The 10,731-nt window shown below is 36.1% G+C and overlaps 1 protein-coding gene across 1 annotated transcript; it reads right to left on the minus strand.

The window, feature by feature from the left end:
* Positions 1–7,427: 7,427 nt before the first annotated feature.
* LOC116117623 (chaperone protein dnaJ 20, chloroplastic) lies at positions 7,428–9,331 on the minus strand. The gene is made up of 2 exons (XM_031403643.1): positions 8,844–9,331; positions 7,428–7,852 (listed from the first exon to the last, which is right to left on the minus strand). The coding sequence occupies exons 1-2, from the start codon at positions 9,267–9,269 to the stop codon at positions 7,703–7,705; spliced, it is 576 nt and encodes a 191-aa protein (XP_031259503.1). The 5' UTR covers positions 9,270–9,331; the 3' UTR covers positions 7,428–7,702.
* Between the last annotated feature and the right edge of the window lie 1,400 nt (positions 9,332–10,731).

Below are 10,731 nucleotides of genomic sequence, written 5' to 3' on the forward strand. Positions count from 1 at the left end.
ATTACGACCTAAGCGATAACATCTAAAAAATTGGAGTCAAGAGTTCAAAAAAGACAACTTAGCTTTGTAAGCCATGCCAGACATTCCCCAAACGACGAAGTTAAAACTCCAAAAACACTCTAGTAAAACATGTCAAAAGAAAATCGATCATAAATCGATGACCAAATGCGATATGGGCAACTAGCCCAAACTTGGCGTTGTCACAAGAAAGATTTTTTTGTTTATTAAAAAAGTTCCTAAAGAAGCGAGTTATGCATAACTTGGAGCAAATTTGAATTTTTTATGCTAAGTTCGTTTAAAACAGTTAAAATGACTCTGCAGAAATAAAATCAATGCTCGACAAAGATGAAAAATGTCAAATTTCATTGATAGATCAAAGTTTAGTTACAAAAACTAAACTAAAAACAACACACACACACACACACACACACACACACACACACACACAAACTAGTTTATGCCCAAGGGTTGGGTCATCTTCAGCAGCAAGAGCCTAGGGAGCATCTTTGGGAGCAGGAGTAGGAGGGTCTTTTGATGGCTTGCCTAGGGGAAGGTCGCTAGCAGCAGTCGGAAGTGGGGCTAGCAAGGACCTCTTTGTCTTCGTCGCCTCTTTCTTCATCCTTGCTCTTGTTAGACTAGGAGCTGTCCGAGTAAACAAACTCCAAGCCCGCTGCTTCAACTTTTATCCTCTCAATTTCTTTTCGGTAGACGATAGGAAGAAAGGAGAAGTCAAGCGAGGGATGAGCCTCCCATAGCTGCTAGACCAAGTAGATCGATGCCTTTTAGGTGTAACTTTTGACCTTCGACTTCAGTTGTTTAACCTCTTTTTTTGAGGTTAACAACCTCTACCTTGGCCTTGTTGTCCTCCCTCTCTTGGAAGAGTTAGCCTTAGGTGCTCGTGTACTTGGCTTCCCAGTCTAACGCATCATTCTGAGCCATAGTAACCTTGGAAGCCAACTTATTATTGGCACCTTGCTGCTGTGCTAGGCCTTTCTTAGCTTTCTGCTGGTCCTTCTATGCTTTTTGCTAGGCAACCTCGCTCATTGAGAGTTTGTCAAGAAACTCTCTTTCTTTGACCTCGAGGGCCTTTACCTGCCTTTCTTTCAATCACTCAAACTCAGCTCGCAACAACTCCCTCTCCTTCTCCACCACCTTGACCCTCACTAAGGCGTCCTCCTTAAGCTTTTCCACCTCTTGAAAACTTAGGTGATTGCCCTCCAAGGTCAGATACCTCTCATAAAAAACAACTTAGTCACCATGCTAGCCCTGAAAAAGGAAAAAGCAATTAGCAAAAAGGAAGAGAAAAGATGTTGAAACACTTTGAGAAAGTTGAACTACTAATACCTTGGTGATATAGCTGCAAAAGCAAGCAAGCTGCTCGTAAGGAAGGGCAACCTTGAGCATCTCGTAAGTCCTCTTCGGAATGGCCTCCTTGACCATTGAGGCTCCAACGCCTATATGCTCGGGGAGCTTGCTAATCCACTCATCAAGATCGACATCAGTTGCTTTCTCATTACCACGTCATGGGGGTGAGCTCTCCCTACTTCCAATGGGAATGGTGGCCCCAGCCGCTGGAACGAACTTCTTCTTGGTCATGCTCTTGACTAAGATTTTCTTTGGGCCACTAGTAGGCTCGACAGTCTTCTTTCCTAAGCCTTCCAACTGACTGGTCGATTTCCTTTTTCTCGAGCCTCCCTATCACTCAACTAATTTTTTCTTTCTTGAGCCCTCCTACTGCTCGGTCACCTTCTTCTTCCATGAGCCTTTTGTCGGCTTGGAGTACTTCTTTGTCAAGCCTTTGGGAAGCTCGAGAGTACTTTTTGCCTAATTGCCTTGGAAGCAGTTGTAGGCTTCTTTATACTTGAGCCTTCCCCAAGCTCTCCACAGTACACTTGAGGGCAAACCGCAAGGAACCTAGCCTAGTCGTCCCAACAGGGTCCGCTGGCTGTTTCTTCGCCAGGATTATTGGTAGCTTCTTGTCAACTCCGTCGGTTGCCACCTTCTTCTTCGGGTTCTTCAGCTTATCAACCCATATGTTTGTAAAGAAATCAGAATTGTTAGCCATCTATCAAAATGGAAACGTAAAAAAGCAAGCTATTAAGCACTTTTCTCAAAGATCATGTAGAATTTTGCAAAACCATTGCAAAAATTGTACGCTATCAGGCGAGAGAGCATGATAAGCTGAGTAACATCGCGCTCGCTATTGGGAAGCCCGCTAAAACATTGAAGCCTCTCTCAGCTCGCTTTAGAGAGAAAGTTTATCAAAAAATACTGCAAAACAAAGAGAATCAAGTTAGCTTGTGTGTCCGATTGAAAAGCATTAAGCTTTGTGCGAAGACCAGGATACTTACTGGCCTCTGAGGCAAAAATGCCAGTTTCCCTTCGAGACTTTGACCAAACCATTCAAATGTATTTTCCTCACCTTAGAGAGGTAATACATCTGGTCTTGGCTTTTCTTTAGTCTATACAAGTGGACAAGCTCATCCACCGATAGCTCGCCTAAATCGGCTATCATGTATGCTATATACATTCCTACGATTATTATGTATGAATTCCCGTTAGTTGGAGGGGTGCACTGCCGAACCTTTTCAGTACATCGGCAATAAAGTAATGAGGTGGGACGAATATTCCACAACTCAGAAGGGTGTTCGAGATCATCACCTAACATTTGAAGGGATTTTTTTTGGAGATATCTCCCGGAGCCATCAACGAAAGTTAAGTTGCATAAATATCTTTTATGCACTCAAGATTGTCGACTCCAATTAAGGAACTTGGTTCCTTCCTAGGTCTACGAACTGGTGAGCTCCTTAGCAAAGGAAGTTCGGCAGAAGCATTGTCCGAAGAGCTCGCAGCATCGTTGTCCGAGCTCTTTACAATAAAATCCTCATAAACATTTTCTAGGACTCCTCCCCCGCAAACTACTGAGGTTGTCGGGGAATCAAAAAGCTTATCTATGCTATGGCTGTTGGACAGAGACATGGTGGAAGCATGCCTCTAGATACTTGAAACAGAAGTAACCAAGTGTCAGAGCTAAAAAATTAGCGACCTATCCACACTTGCTTTTAGTTTAGGCATCCAAGATAGCCTGCATCAACCAAGGAGTGTGAGCGAGCTACCAAGATTCCCGCGGCCACCTCCCTAAACCCTCTTAAAACCTAAAATTTACTAAAAAAAACCGTAAAAAAGCTAGTGTGGCCATGGCAATGGCCACGCTCAATGGCAAAGAAAGCTTAAAATAAAGAAGAATGAAGACAAGAGCCTTACCAAAGTGCAAAACACGATGGGAACTAGCTGAAAAGTCGTCGTGAATTTGAAAGAGCAACGATAGAATAAGAAGCAAATGGCTTTTGGATATTGCAATGTGTGATTATAATAAAGAATGCCCGCTTTTACAATGGTGAGCATAGGAGACGAAAGGGCAAGATTCGATCTTGACTGTCGATCTACAACAAATCTCAGCCCTCCATTCATCGAGCAATCTTGACGTGTCCATGTGTCAACCATCTATAAAGGGCGATCAACCATCAGAATTCTGCAATCATAACCGCTGTCACAAATCACTTAGACTTCGTGTATGCAAAACTGTATTAGCCAACGCGTGACGAAAAGTAAATGCAAAAGCCAACTGCATTTAATAAGACACGATCATGTGGAAATAACCTACATGCCCCTCATTTCAACTTCCAAGTTTGTCAAGAATATCACAGTGAAAAGCTAAGTCTTTTTCACAGCGACTAAAACTTGGCCAAATCTGCATTCAACATACAACTCATGAAGCTCGACCAAATCTGCATTCAACATGCAACTTGTGAAGTTCGAGCTAAATATGAAATCAAGCAATTAGTTTTCGAAGCTCAAAACGAGTACCGAACACTAGGAAGCAGATGTTGTGAGTAATTTTTCCATTAAGCTCGGAGAAGTCAAAGTCCCGCGAGGTTATAGTTCAGCTCAAAATCAGTTCGGCTCAACACTAACACTTGTCCGACCCAACATAAGCTCGTTAAGATATAGGTCGACCCAACGTAAGCTAGTCACTACCAACTCTGGCAATTGTTCGACAGATCACAGATAAGCTAAGATCTTGGATATTTCATAATAGATCAGATCAACAACAGTAATGACGCAATCTTAGCACACAATCACGAGATATTGGAATTGCAATTTGAACGTGATTGCAATCCCGATTATTTCTCTCTTTCCTTATTTACAAAGTTGTATGTAAACCCCCTCCAACGATGGGAGAGAGGTTAGCAAATTGTTCTACGCGTATTACTATTTTCTTGTAAGCTCTCTAAAGCAATCAGAAAAATAGTGGACGTAGGCTTAAGTTCCAACTTGCCAAACCACTTTAAAATCTGATTGTGTTATTTACATTCACGCATTTTATATATACATTCGTTGGTTATCTTTAATCACGCACACATCCGTTCCGATTCCATTAAGGTCAATCGGATCACTCTAATTACTGTAAATCTTGCATCGACATATATCATATTTTTCATTCAAAGGGGGCACATGTTACTAATGGCTACAATAAAAGGACATGCATGCTAGTTAACAACAATTGAGACAAACATAAAGAAGAAGCAGACTTTGTGAGGTTCATTAAATATATTATACAATAATGCTAGATCCACAACCCAATCTCACAACCTTCTCTCATAACTCCCTATGCGGTAGCTCGTTATTAGTTAGCTCGCAAATGGGCAGGCAGGACCCATATAAATAGGTGAGACCCATTTTACAAACTAACGAATGACGATCTATCACATTGGAGGTTGCGAGATTGACTTGTGAACCTAACATTACTCTGCATCATATGATTAAACATAATAATTTTTTTTTTAATTATATGAGCAAAACTAATTGCATTACACGATCCATGTTAAGATTAAAGAAAAAAAGTCATACATTATATCTAGAATTCCAAATGCACAACTGATACAAAAAAGAAGTAATTGTTGTGTGTTTATGATTAGATGAGCCTTCTTTATACAAAATTTTAAACTAAACTGAATAAGGAAACTAGACAAATAATACAAAATTGGGTGGGGAGCAAAAGAAGTATGAAAGTAAATAATAAAATTAAAGCTTGACAATATTAGTTTCTCAAAACGGCTACTAACATTTAGGGGTGTAGTTGAGGGAAGCTGCTCACGAGCAGCTCAGATTCGGCTCGGTTCGAGCTTGAGCTCGAACAGCTGGGTGCCCATTCGAGGCGACCCCAAACCACCTAGTTTTTGACTTAAATATTAAAATATTTAAGCTGAAAAACTAATTGCGTTACACAATAGGTATTAAAAAGATTAAATTAAAAAAAAAAAAAAAAAGTTTAGAATTCCAAATACACAAATGATTACCACATTAATTCATAAAGAATAGTTTGTATCAATAGTTTATATATGTAATATTATTCGATTATATGTATTTTTTTTATATATGTTACTTTCGAGAATAAATTCTTTTAAAAAAGTTATAAAAAAACGATTATCAATAATTACAAAATAATTTCAATTTAATATCTATGTTATCTTCTTAATTATTATTTTAAAAAATTACTAATTGTATACCGATGATAGATGCAATTGATTCTCTAGTATTAATAATATCGAAATTGAAATTCTTGATTGGTTAATATCTAGTAATAATTAGAGAATGGTTGTAAAATGCGTAATTATAAACTTTATCTGAAACTTGTATGGCGTAATTACTATCTATACGAGGAATCGGGAAACAGAAGAAATATATCTACTTAACTGAGAAAAATCGAAGTTTATAAACTACCGAAAATGTATGTGACAAAATTTCACACGTTCTTATCTACTCTTGCAAGCAAAATCTAATCTCAAATAATTTGTATAAAAATGGTGTTTTTTAAGCAACAAAAATGGTTTGAAAATCTATATCATTAATTTAATTTCAATTTATTTAATAAATTATTCTTTTTCTAGTATTTTTTAACTTAATTTTCTTCTTTCCTATATATCATAAGTGAGAAGCAACAAAACAAAGATTTCTTCAAAAGGAAATGCTTATTGCACTTTTACTCTTTTTTTCTTCTTTTTCATTTGTTTACTTATTTGGAAATTTTTTACTCGAATAAACTTATGATTTAGAAAAAATAACGAAAGTCCATTAAAAAAAAAAAAAAGAAATTAAACCAAAGGATGGAAATGATACTTTCTACCATAATTCTACAAATAATATCAAAAGCAGTTAAACCAAATAATTCAACTTAAAATTATCTATAATTTAATAAAATAAAATAAAAACAAGTTGAAGTGATTTACAACCAAAAGTTATGCAAGAGCAAGATGAAAATAGAGGTAAAAAGTTTTGAAAGATTTTATTAAAAATTTTCAATAATTATGTATGTACAAATACAATATATTATTAAACTAAAAAAATTTAAAAAAAGTGATGTTTAAATAATATCACTCTTTGTATAATCGACGGCAATGTAAGAATCACCCAGAGAATATCGGATAAGATAAAATTTGAGCCACAAACACAAGACTCCAGAGGCCCAAAGATAAGCACTCCAGGGCTTTGCCACTTTTCATGAATCAGGCCGTTGAAACCTGCAATAGACCTCTTCTTTATAAGCTTGAAGTGATTGGAAAATAAAGCAAATCCACCCGCAATGCTCTTTTATGTTCTTGCTTTTGTTTTGGTGTATTCAAAGACCATTTCCTATTGCAGTTTACACTTAAGTCCACACAATGTCATATTCATAATTAATTTAATAGAATAAGGACATCGGTTTCTTCTAATAGTTTCCACATATATTTCAACTCTTTACAAACTTACAAAAAGGATAGAAAATGAATACATTTATCAATTATTGTATGAAGAAAACAAGCTTCCAATCACTTTCAGCTCAACAAAATCAAATCATTCAATGGGAATTTAGGGTTTATTTTATACATCCCCTTGTGGGAACGTTTAATCTTAACACATAGAAGATCTTGGAAATCTATTAAAAACTCCCCTGTAATTATTGAAAACCCCAATAAGACCAGGACTTTTAACAATTTAAGGAAGGTATTTAATAATTATAACGGGGTTTTTACAGTATTTGAAAAGCTTGGGAATCGTGTGTAGGTGGCCCCTTGAGTCAATGAAGGGAGAAACCTTATTGACCGTTAGTCTAACCTCTTGAAGTTTAATTATTTAGCATTGAAACATAATCCATAATCAGAACAACCCAAAAATTTAAACATATAACAAGATCTATTATAACTCGAGCCAAAAAAATTCAGCAACTAATTCATCCAAAAGCTTTAAAGTAAAAACTAATAATCTTAAATTTTTTAATTTACAGCCACTTTTACTGTTAAAAGGAAAATCCATCTACCCGTTTATTTCACAAACAATTTTATTCAGATTGTTTTTCAAAGATGAATACAGAGTACAATCAACAATCAGAACACAGAACAAAAATTATTATAACGAAATTTTTTATGTCTGATAAAATTATATGTACAATATTCATTGCCTATAATATGATTAGTAAGCAAACTATACAATTTCTATTTCTCGGCAACTAACAAATACCATTAGAAAAGTAATACTCCTCAACTCTTTCAAGCAACACTTTTCGCCCAAAAGCACCTTAATTTTCTCATTCTGGAGAGGAAAAAGAAAAAACACACTATCTATGAAGTAGAAACATGCATATATACAATAAAATAAAACATATCTATAAGTCCTTTGATAATTCTTCCCTTTGCCGGCGCATTCGAGCTCCCCATGACATGTTTCCTTTCACATCCTTATTCATGCTTCTTCTCTTCAGCTCAGACAGCTGAGATTGCCAACGATTCTTCCACTCGCTTCTGTCTTCCATCTCCTGATTGCAAAGAGAACACCAATGAGTTAATGGTGATTAATATAACAGCAGTTAGACTCTGAAATCAAAAGAAGACGAACTCTTTTAAAACATTAGAGGGCATTGCAAACACTGCAAGCAAATCTTGAAATCCAATGAAAACATAACCAGTCCACCCTTTTCTTTTAAACATTCAAAGGCTAAAAAATCTCTCTTGAAAGAAGAGAAAAGCAAGTAAAATTTCCACATGGATAAAATAAATGATATAGAAGAAGATTTGGAAGAGATTAAACCATAACCACCAAAACAGCCCCTCAACTTATGAGTATAAAATATCAAGCAGACATCTTTGAAACCAAAGAAACTAACGTGATTTCAATCCTACATCACTAAAACATAACAGAAACCAATGTGATTTGAATCCTACATCACTAAAACATGACAGAACAATTCAATTTGCATCGGAAAATGACAATCACACTACCAAAAGAGTAAGGAATACTTAAATCTCATATAAACCAAGAAACAAACTTCTGTTCCGAAAATGAAATGTATTAAACAGCGGGATGATAGCTGACAATCCTGACACTGAAAAAGCAAATGAAATATGAAGAAGGCCACAACTGAGCTTCGTACTGTGATCAATCCACAAAATTTTGAAAAGAATTACAATAAATACCCCTAAAAATCATAGTTTTCATATAAGTTTGTTCACTTTAAGCTGTTTTCTCCACCCAGTTGATTTCTCTTTACTAAATTAAAGCATGGAAGTACCATTTGTTCATACATCCACCTCTTCTTGCAAAGAAACAATATTATCTCAATACATCAAAAAATTACATTAAAACCCCCAATTTCCTCCAAACCCACCTTAATCAAATTGATGCACGAAAAACAATAAATTAAAACCCTAGCAAATTAATAATAATAAAGAACAAAAATCAAAGAAAACGACAATTGAACAACACATCCATATCCCAAAAAATAAAAATAAAAATAAAAAACACAGTACCAAGTCGTTTTGATATCGTCTTCTGGCGGAGAAGGCGAGGTGAAGGCTTTTAGATATATCACGATCATAGAGAGCTCTCCTTCTAGGATCCGACAACGTCTCATAAGCCTCCTGGACCCGAATAAACCGCTTCGTATACTCCTCGACCTGATCCGGCGGCGACACGTCAGGATGATACTTCCGTACCAGCTGCTTGTAGGCCTGCTTAATCTCCGGCAAGGTTCCTGACTCGGGTATCCCCAGAAGCTCGTAGAAGCTCAACTCGGCGGATTCTTTCACCAAAGCATCATTGATTTTGGCCTTTATGGTTAAGGACCCAATTGGGATTCGGGTCGGCTTAAGACGGAGGAAGGGGTCGGGTGGAGTGGAGAAGAAGCGAGTTTGAGTTCCGGGGAGCAAGAATCCATTGTTGGTGCTGCAACGCATTGGGAGACTTTTGGTGTGCGCGTCTGCTTGGGGACGGATTTGTTTTGTGATATTTATTTGAAAAGTATTTTTATGTGTATTTATTGGCTTACCGGGTCTCTCTTTCTTTAGGTGTGGCTGGCTCCAGTTGTTTCAATGTCTTTGCTTGTTTTCTTCTTTTTCACTTATTTTATTGTAATTAATAATTAAGGAAAATGATTTACTGTGTTAATTGGGTTAATCACCACTTTTTTCTTCTAAGATACGGGATATTCATAAAATAACCAAAAAATTAATCATCTTTTCAAACTCTAAAAAGATTATTCTAGTAATATACTCAAAAATATTTTAATCATAAATTTTATCACTCATAATTAAAACACTTTACACATTTCACCTCTGGAGTCCAAGTTAATTTCTTCAAACTTAAGGGAGATATATAAAATAAACCCTATTGATTGACAGAGAAATGATTCCATACAACTCATAAGATTTGTTATCTTATCCTGATAATATTCGAAGGAGTGACATCAACGGTTGTCAATCACCCAGAACAAAACGGAGCCCTTTACATAATTACAATTACACTCGAACAAAAAAGCCACGTGCATAATCTCATAAAATCTTGGATTAAATTAAATAAACAGATTTGAGCAATAATTTGGCGTTTATCAAAAATCTTGAAAATGACAATTTTGAAAAGGATAATTAAGATTAATTACATATAGTTGTCAACTAAATATATAAATGAACCTCACGAATCAGGAGTCATACATGCTTAAGTAAATTATTGTTTTATTAATCACAATAAACATTATAAAATTTGTATAGAATTTGATGTCATTTTCTTAAAGATGTGTTGTCTGCGATTTTTCCATCAAACTCGGAGAATTGCGAGGTTATAGCTCGATCCCAAACCAGTTCGACTTAACCAATTGTCTGACCCAACATAAGCTCGTCAAGTTGTACCTTGACCTAACACAAGCTAGTCATGACCAACCCTTATAGTTGTTCAACCAGCTCACAAATAACTTCAGATTACGAATATCTTGGAAATGATCAGATCGACAGTAATCTTGGCGTAATCTCAACGCTCAATTGCAAAAATATCGGAATTGTATTTCAATCTTAAATTTAATCCCTTTATTTTCGCTCTTTCCTTTGTACATAATCTGTATATAAACCCCCTCCAACGATGAAAAAGGGGTTAGCAAATTGTTTTAGGATTATTATTGTAAACTCTCATAGCAAATATAAAAACAGTGGACGTACGCTCAAGAGCATCACTTGCCGAACCACTTTAAAAATTCATTGTGCCATTTACCTTATTGCTTTTTCCGTTTATACATTGCTAGTTACCCATAATCACGCACACATTAGTTCCGATCCCATTAAGGTCGATCAGATCACTCTAATTGGTTTATTTTTGTATCAATAATTTGGCGCTAGAAGGAGGACCTCCACAAAAATCTCAGAATTTCTA

The sequence above is a fragment of the Pistacia vera genome, unplaced genomic scaffold (assembly GCF_008641045.1).
Source record: "Pistacia vera cultivar Batoury unplaced genomic scaffold, PisVer_v2 Contig82, whole genome shotgun sequence".
Classification (NCBI taxonomy): domain Eukaryota; kingdom Viridiplantae; phylum Streptophyta; class Magnoliopsida; order Sapindales; family Anacardiaceae; genus Pistacia; species Pistacia vera.

Bases quoted from the DNA above. Each gene is read 5' to 3' on its own strand.
- LOC116117623 (XM_031403643.1), bottom strand. From the start codon at position 9,269: ATGCGTTGCAGCACCAACAATGGATTCTTGCTCCCCGGAACTCAAACT. The intron at 7,853-8,843 runs GTACTGTGTTTT...CTTTGCAATCAG, and splicing joins GACGATATCAAAACGACTTG to GAGATGGAAGACAGAAGCGA.